The sequence below is a fragment of the Psammomys obesus genome, unplaced genomic scaffold (assembly GCF_907164565.1).
Source record: "Psammomys obesus unplaced genomic scaffold, mPsaObe1.curated_primary_1811, whole genome shotgun sequence".
Lineage (NCBI taxonomy): Eukaryota > Metazoa > Chordata > Mammalia > Rodentia > Muridae > Psammomys > Psammomys obesus.
This window is the reverse complement of record NW_026594014.1, coordinates 700,448-720,021: the sequence shown is the minus strand read 5'-3', so window position 1 is coordinate 720,021 and position 19,574 is coordinate 700,448. Positions and strand designations below refer to the sequence as shown.

General features: G+C 57.2%; 2 protein-coding genes across 3 annotated transcripts in view; one reads left to right on the top strand and one right to left on the bottom strand.

Moving 5' to 3' along the window:
* Window positions 1-290: 290 nt before the first annotated feature.
* On the top strand, window positions 291-10,616 carry LOC129684557 (long-chain-fatty-acid--CoA ligase ACSBG2-like). The gene is made up of 13 exons (XM_055617770.1): window positions 291-446; window positions 896-1,119; window positions 2,827-2,915; window positions 3,227-3,347; window positions 4,163-4,243; window positions 4,682-4,831; window positions 4,917-5,123; window positions 5,503-5,684; window positions 5,765-5,998; window positions 6,975-7,192; window positions 7,279-7,418; window positions 8,641-8,887; window positions 10,528-10,616. Exons 1-13 carry the CDS (start codon window positions 311-313, stop codon window positions 10,614-10,616), a joined length of 2,118 nt encoding a protein of 705 aa, XP_055473745.1. The 5' UTR covers window positions 291-310.
* A 2,925-nt stretch (window positions 10,617-13,541) lies between these two features.
* Mllt1 (MLLT1 super elongation complex subunit) overlaps window positions 13,542-19,574 on the bottom strand; it is a 45,866-nt gene continuing 39,833 nt past the window's right edge. For both annotated transcript variants that reach the window (XM_055617762.1, XM_055617761.1), the window contains 6 exons: window positions 18,800-18,887; window positions 17,446-17,554; window positions 15,932-16,031; window positions 15,769-15,840; window positions 15,610-15,681; window positions 13,542-15,533 (listed from right to left, as the gene is read on the bottom strand). In XM_055617762.1, coding sequence (XP_055473737.1) covers window positions 15,405-15,533; window positions 15,610-15,681; window positions 15,769-15,840; window positions 15,932-16,031; window positions 17,446-17,554; window positions 18,800-18,887 — 570 coding nt within the window. In that variant the 3' untranslated portion in view covers window positions 13,542-15,404. The remainder of the gene's footprint in view (window positions 15,534-15,609; window positions 15,682-15,768; window positions 15,841-15,931; window positions 16,032-17,445; window positions 17,555-18,799; window positions 18,888-19,574) is intronic.

Below are 19,574 nucleotides of genomic sequence, written 5' to 3'. Positions count from 1 at the left end.
GGGTGCTGACGGCCGACGCCAGGCATGTCTCAGAAGACGAGCAGTGCGGCCAAGGAAGGTCCCCACGCACTGCACACACAGGAAATGTCCTCACCAACAGCCAGCTCGTTTTCTCTCCTTTGCCAGCACCCACGGCTCGCATCCTCCCACCCCTTGGTCTTCGAGGCTCCCATCTTGGCCCGGACAACCACCCCACCGCCCGCTCCAGCCCGTGAGGAGGCAGGCGCCCGGCTGTGTTCCTGTGACCCTGGTTCCCCGGAAACGTGTTTGTAACGTGTGAACAGCTGCGGGCCACGTCCCTGCTGAGGGGATGTCTGTCCCTAAGCCACAATGGAGCGCCAGGCCCGGCCCAAGCGCCAGGCCCGGCCCAACCATCAAAACCATCTTGAAGTCCGGGAGGAACACGGCAGGAAGAAGCCCTTCCCTCCGGGAGACGCTGACCCCAGGTGGGAGCTGGGGTGCTGGCCTGGCCGCGCTGGCCGCACAGGGCCCGAGCGAGTCCTCCCATGCACACCGGGACAGGTGGTGGAGCACTGGACCCAGGGGTTGGGTGGCCAGTTGGGGTTGAGGTCCTTGTGCACCAGGGGAAGCGCGGTGCCCATGGCCATATGACCCTTGCTGGGGAGTCATATGGGAACAGAGGCCGTCACTCCATGTCCTACTTTCTGTGGGTCAGGGGATAGCGGACCTCTTCCCTGTCCTTTGTCCCATCCCCGTGGAGAGTGACCTCTGACCTCTATCCTCCAGTCCGCCTGGGGACAAGACCATGACTCCCTGTTCTTCCTCCATGGGGGAAGTGACCTCTGACCCCGTCCCCTGTCCTGGAGCCAGTGACTCACCGTCCTTCCAGGGACCCCATGCCCGTCCCTTGGAGTGGTCTCTGATCCCTCCTCAGGTACCTGCTACTGGACTACATTGCCTGACGGTGAGGTGCAGCTGCGCATGAACAAGAACGCAGAGAACGAGCCCCCGGTCACGGTGCCCGACATGATCATGAGTGCGGCCACCAAGTACTCGCACTACTTGGCGATCGGCTGCAAGCACAAGAAGACTTGGCAGCTGCTCACCTACGTGGAGTACTACGAAGCCTGCCGGCGCGCCGCCAAGGCCTTCCTCAAGGTACTGCTTCCGCGCACGCGTGAGCGTGCTGGGGGCGGGGCTCCCGCGCAGCCCCAAGGTTTGCGCTCCACTTCTGCTTGCTCTTTTGCTTCGGGAGTGTCAGGCCGCCGTTAGTCCGTCAATTATTTGCCACTCCGAGCCTTGGTTTCCTCGTGTACAAGATTCCTTCTGCACATCGCATGTGCCTTAGCATGCTGTAATTGTACATCGACTATCCTTTGGCTCCTTACTACACATATTTTTCTCTTTCAATCTTGGATGTGCATAAGCATGCAAGCTATAGCACAGAGCTCTATCAGGCGTGATAACACATACACTGTGTTGTGTCATACGCTTAAATATATTCACAGAGCTGGAGAGATGGCTCAGAGGTGAAGGGCACCGGCTGCTCTTCCAGAGGTCCTGACTTCAATTCCCAGCCACCACATGGTGGCTCCCAACCATCTGTAATGAGATCCGGTGTCCTCTTCTGGTGGGCAGGTGTAAATGCAGGCAGAGCACTGTATAAATAAATAAATAAATACATCTTTAAGCAATATATTCATATAAATCTTGAACTCTAGAATGTGAAAGCACGAGAGCTTTCACACACAAGAACGCCAGCAAGTCGATGGGTCTGAGGCACGCCCCTGGCTCTGCCTCCCAGCACTGGGAACACAGCACCCTCCACCACACTTGACTGAGGACTGTTGCATGGCAAGTGCTTCAGCCCCTCCCACCTGCCTTGTCTGTCTTTCTGGCTCCCTGGTGTCATGACAGCATCCTTGTCAGCGGGTTCCATGAGAAGCTCTACTGCTCCGCCCTCTGGTGTTTGTGGAAATAATGAATTTCTAAAAGGGCCAACCTTGAGATTAGGGAAGGGAATAAAAGAGACTTGAACTGACTTGTCCAGTCAGCCTAGTAAGGAGGGTCAGGGGTCAGTGATCTAGAGCATGCTGAAGAAAGGGAGGGAGAAAGAGCCAGAGATAGGGGGTGAACTTTTAAAGTATGGTGGCCAAGGAAGAGTTCATAGACAGTAAAACTTCAGCCAAGTGGAGGAAGGTGCTATCAGGAAATCTAGGGAGGAACACAACAAGCCAAAGGCACACACCATGCAAACGCCCTGGGCTAGAGGTCGTCTGTGCAAAGGATGCCTGCTGTGGTGGGGCAGCACTGGAGATGGGCTGGTGGGTGGGTGGTGGATGGATGGATAGGTGGGTGGGTGGTTAGGTGGGTGGGTGAGTGGGTGGATGGGTGAATAGATGGGTGGGTGGGTGGGTGGATGGGTGGGTGGGTGAGTAGATGAATGGATGGGTGGGTGGGTGGATGGGTGGGTGGGTGCGTGGGTGGGTGGGTGGAGGGTGGGTGGATGGGTGGGTGGGTGGATGGGTGGGTGGGTGGGTGGATGGGTGAATAGATGGGTGGGTGGGTGGATGGGTGGGTGGGTGTGTGGGTGGGTGGGTGGAGGGTGGGTGGGTGGGTGGGTGGATGGGTGAGTGGATGGGTGGGTGGATGGGTAGGTGGATGCTGACTAACAGCATCAGCTGGACGACAGCACTCGGATAACGGAAGCATGTGGTGGTGCCCTCTCAGCATTACTACTATGTGGCAGCTTCGGCTCAAGGACAGATGGTTCGGAGGAGACTCTCGGTTTTCCTGTACAGACACTGTGAGGTCAGGGCGGGAACAGCTGAGTCTCCTGGGTCTCACACGGGCGTCCCCCCTCAGGTGGGCCTGGAACGCTTCCATGGTGTGGGCATCATGGGAATCAACTCCATGGAGTGGGCGATCGCCAGCATCGGGGCCATCATGGCGGGGTAAGGTGCCCCTGGCCTGCCCTCCCAGGGTCTCCAGGTCTTGCCTCTGTCGAAGCCCACCGGGTTCTTCTCGTTCAGGAAGCTCCCACATTACAGTTCGGTTTCGGAGCCCTACATTACTGCCCCTTCCTCTAGAAATGCCTCCTTATTTCTTTCCGTACCCTAGCACGGAGCCCTCCCTGCATCCATGCAGAACATTTGGGGGAGCTTTTTTGAGTCCCGCCTTCCAACAGAGTATGGAGACCCCAAGACCCCACAGTTCCCCTAAGTCCTCAGTCAGCGGACCTTCTGCTCCTGGTTTCTGCCTCCAGCGGCATCTCTGTGGGCCTTCTTTGCACCTACTCGCCCAAAGCCTGCCAGTTCATCGCCGAGACCTCGGAGATGGACATCATAGTGGTAGACAATGACAAACAGCTGCAGAAGGTCCACCAGGTGAGAGGGCCTGTGGCGTGGGGCCCCATCAGGCTGGTGGGGTCCGAGACACTTTCAGCCTGGGGGGCGGGTCTAGGATGCCCTTGCCGGCACGACACACACAGTAACAGTGCCACACTTAAACACAGTGTAAGGGTGGAGAGCCAGAGAGGGAGACACTGGTGTGCCTTTGTGAGCCTCGGTGAACATGCAGGCACGCACGTGTGCGCACACACACAAACACACACACACGAAATAATGTGTGGTGAGAACTGGGGCTGTGCATCTTAGCGGCGGAGGGTGCGTGCCTGGCAGGCGTGAGGCTCCACACATCAGATGGTTTAAAATGGAATAGTCACACGTTAAGAACACTGGGCAGGGGCTGAAGAGACAGCTCGGCCGGTGAGAGCACCTGCAGCGCTTTGCTCTGTCCTTTCGGAGGACCTAGGTTGGATTCCCAGCACCCACATGGTGGCTCCCAGGTCCGGGGGATCTGATGCTGTCTTCTGGCCTCCACACGTGCAGGCACATGCACACACACACAAAAACTAAAAAGAATAAGATGTGCATAAAACATTGACCCTAGCGGGCAGAGCACTCACCAGCATGAATGGGGCCCTGGCTTCCATCCCGGGCACCACAGAACAGTCATGGCAGTAAGGCCTGCCAGGAGTTCAAGGTCACCTTCAATGACATAGTGAGTTTGAGTCTAGCCTGGCTCACGATCCAATCTCCCCCAATCAAGAAAGCCAAGAAGGTCTTTGGGAGCCCCTCCTTGGGGCTCAAGACGGCTGAGAGCCCATGTTTGTCTGTGCTGGCCCCATGGTGTCCTCCAGATCCAGGATTACCTGAAGCATTTCAAGGCGATCATACAGTACAGAGACGAAATCCAGGAGGTGAAGCCAAATCTATACTCGGTATGTCTAAACAGGGGCGTACGGGAGGGACAGTCGTCACACACCTGGAGACTCAGGCCAAGCTCAGCCTTTTTGTTTTGTTTTGTTTTTTGTTTGTTTGTTTGCTTTCAAGACAGGGTCTCTCTATGTAGCCCTTGCTGTCTTGGACTCCCTTTGTAGACCAGGCTGGCCTCGAACTCAGAGATCCACCTGCCTCTGCCTCCCTGAGCGCTGGGGATCTAAGGTGTCCGACACCACGCCTAGCTCAAAGTAGGATTCTTTAGTGTGTCTTTGTGTGTCGGCTTCGTGCTCTCAGAGTTTCTCCATTCTGGAACATGCCTCAGATGGCTTTCCTTTTCATGGCTGATTACAGTGTGTGAATGGCGCTGGCGTGGGTTGGCTGGCACGGGTCTGGGGTAGCTTCCACTCCATGGTGCCCACTGGCCAGTCTTTTTGCAGTGGAAAGGGTTCCTGGAGCTCGCGGATGGCATCTCGGATGAGGAGCTGGACCAGATCATCGACTCTCAGAAGCCTAACCAGTGCTGTACCCTGGTGTACCAGCAGGGCTCCACGGGGCCCCCGAAGGCCGTGATGCTCAGCCACGACAACGTGAGTGGCCCTTCGGGCCGGCTGGCCCAGCCTGGCCACGCTCGGGATGAAGACCCTAGACCTGACTTAGCCAGATGCCTTTCAGATCACATGGACCACGGCAGCCACCGTCCAGAGGCTTGGGTTCAAGTGTCCGCCTGATGGCCAGGAGATCCTTGTGAGCTACCTGCCGCTCTGCTTCGTGGGCACCCAAATCTTGGACATGTGGGTGGCCATCTCCGTGGCTGGGACAGTCTACTTCCCTTCGATAGAGGCAGGGGCGTGGAGTGGGCTCCCACGAGCCCCTGGCACGGTGAGGCTGGGGTTAAGAGCGACAATGGCCTGATGTGGGCAGCAAAGGGGCAGGGCAGGGAGTGGGGAGCTGTGATGAAGTGAGGACCACCACTCCCCACACCCCCACCCCCGCCGCCTGGCCTTCTGGGTTTTGGGGCCTGTTTCCCCAGATGTGGAAGGCGAAGCGAGAAGGGTAGGGTTGGGGTGCTGCAGGGGTCCCTCTCCCCAGCCTCGGTCTGGCTTTCTGCTTCCTCTTCTCTCCTCCCATGGAGGCAGCGGCTTCTGCTGGCATGGCTCTGCCTTGTCCTTGATCCCCTCCTGGTTCCCCGAGCTGGTTTCCTGCCTTGTGACACTGGTGTGCATGGGGGTCCCCTAGAGCCCCATCCCGCCCCATTCAGGGCTTTCTGACGGAGATGCTCCGAGAGGTCCAGCCCACCACGTTCTGTGGTGTCCCGTGGGTGTGGGACCGCATGCTGGACAGTCTGAAGACCAGACACCTGGACTCCAACGCCTTCCGCCGGAAGGTCGACCGCTGGGCCATGCGCATGGGCCTGAATGTCAGCAAGAGGCGGATGGAGGGGTACGGCGGGCACTGGGGACGGGCGGGGCGGGCCCCGGGGACAGCGGTCACACGTGGCTTCCGTGGCTCCGCTTCTAAAGGCACATGTACCAGCCGCTGGGCTTTGGCCTGGCCAAGAGACTGGCCTTCGACCCCGCCAGGAAGTTCCTGGGTTTCAACCACTGCCAGCAGTTTCTAAACGTGGGCCCGGGGCTGCCGAGGGCCACGCTGGACTTCTTCCTCAGCTTGGACATCCCGATCTTGGAGATATACGGCCTGACAGAGTGCACTGGGCTGCACTCTCTTTCCAGTGCCCAGGACTTCCGTGTCCAGAGGTGGGTCCGACGTCTTTTGACGTCTTTCCCCTGGCCCACCCCGCCAGGACAGTAGCGGGTCAGGAATCCCCTGGATTTGGGCCACCGGGAGACAAGCGACTGCTGAGCCCCGTGGGTGTAGCTTTCCTTCACATTTGTAACTCCCTTCTCGCCAATGTTTCTCTCTGGGGTGCGGGTGGAGGTGGGATCCAGGCCCCTTTAAGTGCCAAGCAAGTGCTGGACACCCACACACGGAGGGCAGCCTCCCTCAGAGTGAGCCTTCCAACAGACTGGCCGATGGGGCTTCTGGGGACATCGCTTCAGGCTGTGCAATGGGTGAGGCAGCGAGCACGGTGTCGGAGGCCAGCTGCGGCCAGCATTGCTTGCCTGCACCTGTATGTGGGGGGAGGGCTTGTTTTTTTTTTGTTGTTGTTGTTGTCTTCCCCTCTGCCTTTTGAAGTCATCTCACTAACCACCCCTAGTTATCCAGGCTGGCCTCAAACTCACAGAGACCCGCCTGCCTCTGCCTTCTGAGTGCTGGGACTACAGGTATGCGTCACTGCCTGACCTTGTTGCGTTTGTCTTAGGAAACAGGATCTTCCTACGTAGCTACAGTTAGCCTCAAACTTAGAGCAATGCCCCTGCTTTCGCTTCCCAAGCCCTGCCGCCACAGGCTTGTGCCATCACACCCGGCTTTGGGCTGAATCCTAAAACCGCAAACCCATTCTGATTGGTTGTTTAGGAGAGAGGTGGATGGCCGCCCATACTGACCCGTGTCACCCGAGAGGACAGTGTGACATGTGTCGGTCTCTCTTGAATGCACTTTGGAGCCTTGCCATTAATTACCTGTTTTCCCGCACGGCCTTGTTCTGACCGGAAGACAGTGAAGGAGTGGGGGGTGAGGACGGGGCAGGCCCTGCAGGACCGCGGCGCTCCACGGGTTCTCCGGCCCCGGGGCGCGCGCGCCAGCCCCGCTGTCTCAACCTCGTGCCCTCAGCTGTGGGAAGGCGCTCCCCAGCTCCCACACAAAGCTGGAGAAGGAGAACCTGGACGGAGTGGGGAGCTTCTGCATCTGGGGCCGCCACGTGTTCATGGGCTACCTCAACGACAAGGAGAGCACGGAGAAGAGGCTTGACAGCCACGGCTGGCTGCACACCAGCGACCTGGGCTGCTTCGACTTCGACAAGTTCCTCTATGTCCTGGGCGACGTCCACGGTGAGGGGTCTGCACGTTCCCGGGAAGGGGGCGCCCGGCCCGGCCCCGGCTAAGCCGCATGACTGAGCGTCCCTGTGCCGCTCCAGACATGATCACGCTGAGCTCGGGCGAAGTGGTCAACCCGTGCCCCATCGAGGAGCGCGTGAGGTCCCGCATCCCCATCGTGCGCTACGCCTTGGTGGTGGGCCAGAACGCCCCGTTCCTGTGCGCCCTCCTCACCCTGAAGGTAGGTACGAGGGGCTCCCCGGAGCAAGCCTGGCAGTCTGCACGGCTGGGCTCCACGGGAGTCGCTCCGTCACTGAGTCACTGTTTTTAGTGACTTTTTTTTTTTTGGTCACTGTGACTAAGTACCTAACCAGAAGCAATTTAAGGGGGGGGGGCACTGGAGACACCCTGGGCCCTGGAGCACACGTGTAAAGCTGGGCACAATGGTGCACACTTTATAATGTCCCGTGCTGGAGGTGCTGAGGAGGCAGACACCAGTAAGCACACACCAGTGAGAGAGCCTGGCTCAGATTAAAAAGGTAGACAGTGCTGACCACTGAGCTGACCTCTAACCTCCAGGCATCGTGTATGCATGACTACGTACACAGACGCTTACGCACACAGAATTTTAAGGCAATTCAAGGAAGTTGTTGTTGTGAGACAGGGTTTCTCTGTGTAGCGCTGGCTGTTCTGGAACACACTCTGTAGACCAGGCTGGCCTGGAACTCACAGAGATACACCTGTCTCTGCCTCCCAAGTGCATGCACCGTACCATGCTTGGCTTAAAATACTTTTTTTGTACTATTACGGGTATCTGTGTTGATGGTGAGGAAGTCAGAGGATGATTTTGTGGAGTGTGTCCCAGGGATGAAACTCATTTCCTCAGGCTTCCCAGGCCTTCACCCACTGAGCCTTGCTCGTGGGCATTTTTATGTTAAGCTCCCCCGGAAACTGAGACACTCCCTATCAGTGTGCCTCATGAGGATTTCAGAACCTGGTCCGTGGACACTGCAGGTGTGCCCTGGGGTGGCTTCCAGAGGAGTCACAGCCTGCCTTCCCACTGTTGGTTCTGAGGAGGGTGCAGAGTGGCTGACTACAGACAGATCTAGAGTTCTTACGGCAGACATGTCCCTCAAAGTGTGGACACAGAGCATTGGCCTCGAGGTACCAGTCTGTTTGAGAAGATGGGCTCTGGCTTGAGAGGTGGCTCAGTGGCCAAGGGCGCTCACTGCCAAGCCTGACAACCTAACTTGGATCCCGGGACCCCACAGTGGAGGGAAACTCAACTCCAGGTGGCCTGTTTCACAGGGCTGCAGGCCAGCTCCGCCCCTGGCTCATGGCACCAGCAGGGCTTTCTGGCGCACTGGCCCCTGTAGCCTGGAGGACTCTCGTATCCCAGGGTGGCACGGGTACGGGTCCCCAGTGGGGCTGCTCACGGAAGGCCTGCTCTGTCCTCTCCACAGTGTCAGATCAATCAGGAGACTGGAGAGGCCCGGAGTACCCTGACCAGCGAGGCGGTGGCTTGCTGCCGGAAGCTGCGGAGCCAGGCCACCTGGCTGGCAGATGTCCTATACGACCGTGACCCTCTGGTCAAAGAGTTCATCAGCCAGGGCATCAAGGCTGTGAATGAGGAGGCGTCCTCAGAGGCTGCCAAGATCATTAAGTGGGTCATTTTAGACAACGATTTCTCTGTGGGCAGTGGGGAGCTCGGTGAGTGAGTAGCACGGGTGGGCTGTGGGCCCCTCAGCCTTCCAGCCCCAGGCCTTCACGGAGTATGGGAAGGGTGGTCACATGGCTTTAGCAGTTTTGCAACAAAACACATTTGAAACAGGTATGGTGGCTCCCATCTGTCAGCGGAGCACTCAGGAGTCTGAGGCAGGAGGATCATGAGTTCAAGGGCTGTCCAGGGTACAGAGAAGTGAGACTTTGTTTCAAAAACAAATCTGGGGATTGGGAGAAGGCTCAGTAAGAACGCTGACTGCACAAGCATGGGGACTTAGGTTTGATCCCCAGAATCCACATTAAAGAGACAAAACAAAACACCACCACAGGTATGCAGCTGGCCTTCCTAAGATTTACTTTTATATTTATGTGTATGACTATCTGCATGTATGAATGAGGACATGGAGTTGCAGGTGGTTGTGAGCTGCCGTGTGCTGGGAATTGAACCCTGGCCCTCTTCCGGAACAGTCCCTGCTCTAACTACTGAGCCATCTCTCCAGGCCCAGGGCACTTTTTTCCTCCTCCTGAGTGCTGATATTAAAGGTGAGCACCACCTGCCTCTCAGTGCATTTGCAATCCCAATGCTGAGGAGGTTGAGACTGGAGAATCCCTGGTGCCTCCTGGATGGCCAGCCCAGCCTTCTTGACCAACACCAGGAAAACTTAAGATAATGTTAAAGAAAGAAAAAAGGATTGGAAGTAGTAATGCACACAACTTTGATCCCAGCACTTGGGAGGCAGATCTCTGTGAGTTTGAGGCCAGCCTGGTCTACATAGTGAGTTCCAGGACAGCCTGGTCTACATGATACAAAAAACCACATTGGGAGGTCAGATGTTCACTGGCTGTGAGGGCTTATGCATGAGGACCACAGGAACTCATTGCCAAACCGCCTTAGTTCAAGGTTGTTTAATCCCAGCCAGCCACTTGGCTGAGGTTAAAAACACTTGCTATGGGAGGACACTCAAGTTTAGTTCCTTGCACTCCCCCCCCCCCCCCCCCCGGCACTGGGCACCTCACAGCCATGGGGAAATCTGATGCCCTCTTCTGGCCTCCAAGGGCGCTGCAAGCACATGTACACAGACACATTCTCCCCAACCTCTGAGGCAGGGTTTCTCTGTGTTGCCCTGGCTGTCCTGGACCCACTTTGTTGACCAGGCTGGGCTCAAACTCAGAGGTCCGCCTGCCTCTGCGAGCCGGGATTACAGGCGTGGGCCACCGCACCTGGCCATAAAATAAAATCGTTAAAAACATCTCCCATATCCAAGCCCTTCTTGCATGAAACATGATGTGCTGAGCCCAACCCCAGCTTTCCTCACAACTGGAAGATGGGCCAACTTCAGACTTGTAATTCTGGACTTTTGGGGAGTACAGAGGCATCATCTGAGTGTTGGAGGATTCTAAACATGACCCACAAGGCTGAGGCCGTTTGAACCCCAGGTTGCTGGGGCGGCAGCTCCAAGCCTCCTCTTAACCATTGCCCCCCCCATAATGAATGTAGTAAAGAGCTCTCGGGGCGCCTTCAAGTGGGATTCTACTCCCCAGCTCTCTCCTCCCCAGCTCCCATGCAGCCCTAATGAGCACTTGGGCCTCTAAGTCAGGCTCAGGCTGAGTGGGGGCTTCCATCGCAGGGCCCATGAGCAACATCAACAGGGCTGTTGTGGCCAAGGTCTATGAGGACGACATCCAGCACTTCTATGAGACGAATCAGAGTTCCTAGCAGCCGGGGCACCCCGATCTTCACTCCAGTGCTGGTGGCTTGTGCCTTCACCCTGCTTGTCAGAAGACAATTTCTACAGTGGGGAAACGGGGCCCTGTGAGGCCCTGGGTGGAAGGCATAGTCTGCCTTCTAGGGTTGCTCTCTGAATTGTAAAGAAATTAATTAAATGTGTTCACTGAAGTGGTGGCTTTCACCCAGGGATAATTTTGTCAAGGGACACTGGGTGACATCTGAGAACATGTGGCTGTCGTGACTGGGGAGAAGTGGGTGGAGGCCTAGGACACCAACAGCACTCTGCAGGACCCAGTGGCAGATGCCAGGGTAAGACCCTCAACTTCATAGACTCCTGACTCAGGCTTCATGTTGATACCTTGAGTGACATGAAACTCAAACATGAAACTCAGCTCACCCAGACTTCATTCCTGCGCTGACAACTGTTTTTGCCATAGTTGGTCTAGAGTCTCAGCCTTTACACTAGGAAAGTTTGTAGCCACAGCTGCGCCCTCACTGGGGACTGCAGGCAGGACCCCCATCCCTTACCTGTGTGTGTATGCGCACACAAGTCCTCAGGATACATTAGACGGTGTTGGATGTCCTGGAGCTGGGGTTTAAAGGGTTGTGAGCTACCATGTGTTCTGGGAACTAACTTGGGTCCTCCGTGAGCAGAATGTTGTCTCAACCACTGAGGCCCCTCCCCAGCACATTTACATACACACTGTGTTAAATGAGCCGAGGAATTGCTGAGACCTACAGTCTTCTTAGAAACCATGCAAACGCTCCCAGTTGGTACCTTGATACAGAGACCGGAGCACAGCCCCTGGGCATGGTGTTTGGAAGGAAGGACTAAGATATCATGCTGCCTCCTTCAGAAACAGTTGGGAGACCCCAAGGCCTCCCCAGATCTAAACACCCCAAACTACAGAAAGGAGTCTAAACTCCTGATGCATGCCAGACAGCATGTGCTGGGCAGCCCTGGGGACACACAGCTGTGGAGTCCTGATGGGGCTGGAAGGGACATCCTGACAGCTGGGGCAAATGGGGCACAGAATTTACCCCAGAAGTGGAGGTCATCCCCTGGTGTGAACTCATTAAAATGCGGGGACTGACACTTAGGTTCTGAAAAAACTCAGCTTCCCAAAGCCCTCCCCACCGGTCATATATACAGTCCTGACTGCAGAGGGGAGGAGGTGCAGGTGAGAGTCACAGGTTAGAAACAGCACTACAGGGCTGGGCTGCAGCTCAGTGGGTAGAGCTCTCATGTAGTGTGCCCTGGGTTCCATCCCCAGCATCACAGATCTGTTTGCACAGCAGTAAGGAAGTGGAGGCAGATCAGCTCAAGGTTTGCCTGGGCTACTCTGTCTCTAAACAAAACTACTGTAACAAGGATACATGGGTCAGTGAGAGAGGATGTGGCTAAGGAAACCCAGGTAGAGGGCTAGGCTGCAGTCTGCACACCGTCTGTCACTGACTGCTGTTGAATTTGGTCCTCGACGTGGCTGTCGGGAAATGAAACTGGGGGGGTTTGGACTCCTCAGGCGTGGCTTCCTGCTCTCCTCGCAGGAGTGTTAGGGGAGCCCAGTCCTTTCTCTTCATGCATATGAATTGCTCTTCAGCCACTCCCGGGAACATAGAGACTTCACCGGAAGCTACTGCGATGCCTGACTGCAACCAGCTTTCTGAGCTGCAAGCTCCACAGACCCGTTTTCTTTATAGGTCTCCAGTCAGCACTCTCCAGTGGTCCAAACCGCCAGCACACTTGCTAAGTACAGACTGAGACCCCACACTTGTGTGTGCACGCATGCCTTTGATAAAAACTGCATGCACATATACGTGGAGACCTTCCTCAGAAGTGACGAGCTTGTTTTCTTTCTTCTTACAAAGGATCTCCCTGAACCTGAAGATGGTCAGACTCCACTGGCTGTCAGTGAGCTGGGGTGGGGAGGGCTCAGTGGTGGTGCGTGCTTGCAGCTCTCCCAAGTCTAGTTCCTAGTACCTACACTGCACAGCTTACATCGACTGACTGACCTGCAACTCCAGCTCCAGGGGATCCAACATCCTCCTCTGGCCTCCACTAGCAGCACCTCCCAACATGACATGTGACGCCCAACCCCATACACACACAAAACCCCACAGACAAGTGCACATGCTGGTACAGCTGGCTTGCAGGTCCCAGGTTTGCAGAAGACCATTTTACCAAACTGTGTCCCCCCCTTCCTGTTTTAGTCACCGGGCATCTCTTTGCAGGCTCTGCCGCATGAGGGCAGGCAGTAACCGTTGGCATGTGAGCTGACGGCCAGCACACCGATGGCTTGCTGGAACTGTCTGGCAGTGTCAGGCTCAAGGGGCAACAAGGGTCCATTTCACGGCCGAGCATGAACACTGGCTGCTGCCTGTGCAGACGCTGCTTGCTTACTACTGACCTTCAGATCCAACAGCCCGAGACCTGGAGACCCTTCTCCAGCCGGAGGTAGGACAAAGGTGTCACAACCACCTGTGTTGGGAGTGGGGCGCTGGGTACTGACCAGCACTTGAGATGACCTGCTCCTGCCTAAATGGTGGTGGGCTGTGCCTGGCCGAACCCCCAAGCTGCCACCTGCTAACACAAGTCAAGAGGTGGCTGCCCTGCAGGCATGGTGGCCAAGGATGTGGGCCTCTGTGTGCCACTCAGGCACGCATGCATCCCTGACCCTCTGAATGGAGCTCAGGTCTGGAATCTGGAAAACGGGCAGTGAGGGTGATGCCAGAGGCTCTAGAGTCTCTGCCAAGGGCCGCCTCCTCCCCCTCCCCACCCCTCCATGACCCTGCCGTGTTATAAGCTGCCCTCAACACCTGCTCCCAAGGATACTACACAGCTTTGGACCCGACCCCCGCCCAGGCTCCCAGGGCCATTCTTTCCCACTCCTGACTGAATGAAGACGGGCCACCCACTGCTCCCATCTCACTTTATTTTCTATAAAACCCCTCCATAATTTCACAACTTAACAAAAAAGTTTAAAATGCGGGACAAACGGCCCTGCAGCTCATTACAAACACAGCTCTCCTTGTCCCTCTGTCCAGGGCTCCTCTGGGCCGCTGACGTGTCTATTCCTGGAGACACATCTTGTGAAGCCCTGGGGAGGGACAGGTATCCAATACCTTTTGCACCCAGTGTCAGGAGCTGGTTCAGGAGGCCTCAGCACAGGGACTCCCGGGGGCCATCATGGTTGCCACCCCTTCCTATGGACAAGTCCCTAGAGCCCTAAGGGCCCTGGCTGCTGCTGTAGGCTTCCAGACAGCCATCTTGGGCCCCAGAGTGGCTCTGGAGGACAGTGGTATGACCTTCTGGCCAGAGGAGGTAACTGAGAGACGGGTGGGTGCTTCCAGAACAACCCTGGGAAGCATCTGGAAGGGCTGGACACCAAGGCCCAGGGCAGCAGAAGGGCTGGGCCGCTGGCAACCGTGAAAGGAGGAAGAACGGTGCCCTAGGCTGAGGCTGTTTGGGAGCCTGGCGCACTCCATGTGGAGGCCAACAGCTGCCACAATGCCAGGGCCTTTTATCCAAAGGCTTGAAGGCTGCAGAACACCTGATGGAGAGTATTGTCGGCCTGTCTGGGAAGAGGTGTGAGGCGAGAGCCCTGCTTCCTCCCAGCTGGAAGGAGTGGGAAGAGGGGCTGCAGGCAGAGGATGTCTCCTTTCCCTGGGAGTAAGGGAAGCCTTAGAGGCTGGGGTCCCCGGGAGTGTTCAGGATCTTCCTGACAGATGGTCTGGGAGTGGGACAGGGACAGGGAGAGGGAGCTGGGAGGCCAGGCCTCCAAGGGTGAACTCACACTGGGGAGGAAGCAACATCAGTGAGGCAACAGTGAGCCAGCTTGCACTCAGGCCTCTTTCAAACACACTGGTTGGGGCACGAACACTGACAACGACTGGAGTTGGGGAAAGGGTGACACTCCAGGCTCAGGCATGGGAAGGGGGCTGGCTTGGCCCTTGGCAGTTTGCAGGGCACAGGTCCAAAGCCTCTCCAGGCCCACTGTGGAGGCAGAGCCATGTGGCTGGGGACAGAGGCAGTCTGGGGCCGGGCCTGCCTTGCATACACCATCCTATCATATTTGGCAAAAGCTCATGTTTTCAAAGTTCAAAGACTTGATCAGCGAGAGAGCAGAGGAGGAGGCCCATGGGGAATGGTGGCCCAGGAGCGCCAGCCCGGTCAGCCTTGGAACTGTGGGTGTTTGGCTGGAGCATGGCTGCAGAGGTGGCCCTTGGGGCCCCAATACTGGTGCCCATCATAGTGTTCACTGGCCTGGGGCCGTGAGAGGCAGTGGCATCCTGGAATCTAGAGGGAAGGGATCCTCCATGCTCCAGCAGAGGGGGGGCATGAGCCTCCCCGGCTGCTGGACGCACCTGGAGCACACACAATACACAAGGCTGCAGACTAGAGCCAGGGACCCACGGCCGGCCCTGGCCATGCTGACAGACCCTGGAGTCTAGGAGGCAGGCCGGCTGAGGGAGGCCTGTGAACTGTGTGGAAGACTGTGGTCATCCTGGCCCCTCAGAGAAGCCCAGACAGTGACCTGCCACTCAACCCCACCTACAGTGGACAACTGGCAGAGACTGAGTGAGGGGCTGCAGGCCACGTGTGTCCTGTGGAGGTGTGGCCCGCAGCACCCCTTCAACTCCAACCACTGAGGGGCGCTGGGGCACCATGGCGAGCTAGGGGTGGTACCGGGAGTGGGAGCCATGGCGGGCCAGCCCTCATGCCCAGCCCCTCCCGTGCCCACCATGCCCACCGTGGCTCCACAGTGGCGGCCAGGGTCATGTGGCCACAGCTTCCAGGCAGCTCTGCAGCTTGCGAACGGTGCTTTCGTCCAGGGAGAAAAGGTCGAAGTCAAAGGTGGTGTTGGTGACATTGAAGTGGCCGGTCTCCTCGATCAGGTTAACAATCTGTAAGGTGGGTTTGGTGGGTTCAAGGACAGAGCTGGGCACCTATGCCCAGGTCTAGGAGGGGAGGACACGGTACCTGCTGCAGCACATTGCGCTCACGCAGAGCCATCAGCCTCCGGTGCAGCTCCACCAGCTCGTCCGTGTAAGCCTGGGGAGAAGTACATCAGTGGGCTGGGGGTCCGGGTACAGCACGACTGAAAGCCCCACCTACCCTCACAGACCCAGAAATCCCCACCTTGTCGTAGGTAGCCTTCTTGAGAATCTTTTCGGGCTTGCTGCAGGGCTCGGGGCTCCTCCGGCCGGACACCTGTGGGGCCCAGACCTGTAAGCTCCAGCATGCCCTTTCCAGCCCTCCCAGGAAAGCCACAGAACCCACCTCGGAGCCTGACCTCACTTACCTTGCTGCTGGGAGGGGGTGGCTTCTGGGGGGGTGGGGGCTCTCGGCCAGGCAGGCAAGAGTCAGCACTATTGTCGCTCTCGCTGTCACTAAAGCTTAGCCTAAAGAGGAGGCAGGGTGGTGTCAGAGGTGACATGCTCCACCACATTAGCAGCTGTGAGATGCCCAGCGTTCATGGTGTCCTGCCCAGCTCTGAGGTCCAGGACAGTCTGAGCCACCCCTAGCTGCTTCCTGAGCTCTTACGGTGGACACTGGACAGTCTAGTGAGCAGCTCTGCTGGCCCCCATCTTCAGCAGCAGTGTATGCGGTAGTGGCCAGAGACCCTGGGAGCAAGTCCCAGCACGGCTGCAGTCCTGCAAAGCAGGCTGTTGCACCAGCAGGTCTCACTGACTACACCAAACTTCCCAACCTACTCCCAGCTCTATTCTTTTAGTGACTGGGTGTGCAGGAAGCCGCTCAGGGCCCTCAGGTAAGCACGGTAACCACATCAGTCTCCTGACACACTGAACAGGCCCCATCCTTAGTTCTTCTTGCACTATGTGGGCTCTGGGGTCAAACCCAGGTCATCAGGCCTAGTGGCAAGTGACTTTACCCACTGAGCCATCCACCACGATGGCACTTCCTCCCTCAGTTCCCATAGCTGGTTCTGTCCAGGACTCCTGCAGGGCTCCAGGTCAGGCTGTTACCAAGGTTCACAACCTCTGGTTCCCCCTCATTTCCACTTCTTTGTGTTCAAAAGGTAGCAGCTGCAGATGCTGGATCTTAGACCTCCTTAGGGAGCAAAGCAAGACACAGGGCCTTGCCAGCACCTTGTGTGTGTGGGGGGGTGCCCTACCTGTGTGACCCTTCCCTAACAACAGAACTAATAGGTGGTTGGCGAGCTCCTGCCAAGAGCCTTTCACAGACACCCTGAAGATGATGTCCCCACAGAGGAACCCAAAACACTGTGACCCCTACAGATGGGACTATGCCTGCCACACTCAGGAGCTTGCTTTCCTGTTTGCTCTTAGGGTCAAGCCCCCTCCTGCCCCCCCCCATGCCAAGGTGCCAGATCCTCGTGGGAGCTGGGTTTGAATCTCATAGCTCTTGGTGTGTAGTGCTCTGTGGGTGGGCAGAGTCTGGCTCACTAGGGACAGGCAAAGGCTATAGTCCTGGACCATCACCAGTATGTGTCACATTTCCTGGGATCTCTCTGCAGTTAAATCCTGGGCACACTAACCTACAGCAGGGCCACTAGAGCCCTGGGGTCAGTGCTAGAGGCCTGGAAAGGAGAGCCCAGGTAGATCTCCCATTCTAGGGACCCGGGTAAGGACATGCTCACTACATGGGGGAGCCTGCACTGCCATAACCCCAGCTAGCCTCCCATTCTCCAGCACACTCTGTTGTGTCCAGCTCTCCCATAGGCAATAAGACAGGGCTGTGGAGGCCAGCAAAGGCCATGACGAAAAGAAAAACCTGGTCCTGGTGGTGGAGGCCTTCCACTTGGGCTCCCTCTAGACCACCCTGTCCACACACCTGGACTCCCGGCCTGGGTTGGCCTTGACAGTGGTCTCCTCTCCCGATGATGAGTCATCTTCATCTGACTCCTCAGACTGCAGGTCCTCCACCATGGAGCGCAGGGGTCCTGGGGGCAAACAGAGGGAAGAGCTGAGCCTCTGGCTGCCTCCCCAGGGCCACCCAAGACTCATCAACACCTGCAGGGGCCCTCTGGTCTGCAGCAGGCTCCCCATCCCTACCTTCCCAGCCTTCCTCACAGGCTGCAGCATCCTGGTCTACTACTGGCCTGCAAGATCCCTCCATCACAGCAGCCAAAGGCTCAGAGCCCAAGCTGGCCAGCAGGGCGAAGCTCCCATGCTCTGCCTGGGACCAGAGTCCCCACGCAGCCTGCAACCTTTCGTTGGGACGCCCAGCACCTCAGTAACCCCACATGGTCCACAGTTCTCCTATTTCTCCAGAGGCACCCAATTCCAGTCTCCTACAGCCGGCATCTTGGGTTTATATCCCTGTTGCCAAGGCAACAGAGGGACACAAAGCCCTCAATTACTTTGGTCACATGATGTTGATTCAGCTGGTTCCCTCCCCTAACCAACAGATAAGAACCTTGGAGAGTATGGACTTCAAGGACTCCATCCCCAGCCAAGCTCCTGCCCCCAAAGGAGCTCTCACCACGGGAGGTGGACTAATCATGGCAGTAGAGGGCCTCTTCTGGGTGCAGGCAGCTTAGCTATGCTTGAGCCTGGGCCCACAACCTGCCAAGACTCCTCTGTGGCAAGATACAGCAGCCAGCCTAGCCTTCATTCCCCTCCCGGGGAAAGAACACTAGAGCTGCCAGGCCCAACACATAGACTGTCCATCTGATGGGCTGAGACAGGCTGGGCCTGCAATGCTGAGTGAGTCTGTCAGAAGGAAGCAGGTGTCTATGGTTACAGGCCTAAGGATCCTAAAGACTGACCTGGCTCCTGGGGAGGACAGCTACTTGTCTTTACCAATCCTACACCACTAGGAGCTGTGGTGGGTGTCCCAGCTGACAGCATGGACCTCCCTTGTCTCCTGAGTGCTGAGGTTAGCTCAGGGGAAAGGGATGCCAGCCCAAAGAAGAGTCTGGCCCAGATACACTCAGCCTGGGGGTGCAAGTGCAGGCTCAGTCTTTCGGAAGCAGCAGGCAGCCCAGCCTATCATCACTCAAGAGAGCCACGCCTCTCCCAGGTGCCGGTGCTCTTCCCTAGGCTGTGCCTAGTACCCCGCTTTCACCCCGCCCTACCTGCCTCCACCCCGCCTCTACCTGCCCGATTCCACCTCCCCTCTGCTTGCCTCCACCTCTTACCTGTCTCCACCCTTTCTACTAGCTCCATCTTCTCTTCATACCAACCTTGGCTGTGGTTCTGAGATGGCTCAAAGTCTGAGTCTGAGCTAGTATCTGAGCTGGAGCTGGCGTTGGCTGGGCTTGACTGGGCCGACTTCAGCCCATGCCAGGGCAGCATGAGAGGGAAAGAAGAGACTGTCATCTTTCAGGTCAGAGGAAGGGGCAGTGAGGGGGCCACACAACCCCCACCCCCAGCCCCGGGGCCGGGCCAGCCTTCTGCCCAGCTCACACAGAGCCTGAGGCTGGTAAAGACAGGAAGCTCAGGCTTCTCAGCAAAGCTGCACAGGCCTTCATGGGGCTCGATTGGGATAATGACTGAACGCCCAGATCCTCCCTAAGTCTCATCAGCACCCAGCAGCTGCACAGTAGTGATGGCAGAGTTTTGTGTCACAAACACCAGGGAGGAGGGCACGCCTTGCCTGGTCTTCCTGCGGCTGCACAGGGATGGACTTAGCCACCAGGGGGCAGTGACCGCCAGGACATGACACAAGGCAGGAGGCTGCCACTCTGAGTCCTTCAGTGAATCCACAGACAGGCATGCGCATGTGTGCGCGAAGCATGTGCAGTGTGTGGGGTGTGTAGTGCGTGCGGTCTGAAGTGTGCACTGTGTGCGCAATCATGCGTGCCGTGGTACGGGAGGTGTGGTGTGTGAAGTGTGGTACGCGCACTGCAGACACTGTATATGGTGTACACGTGTGTTAGGTATGGTGTTGAGGATGTGACCGTGACACGCATTCAGGGATAGAGAGGCAGAACAGTACTGCAGACACCAGTAGGAAGC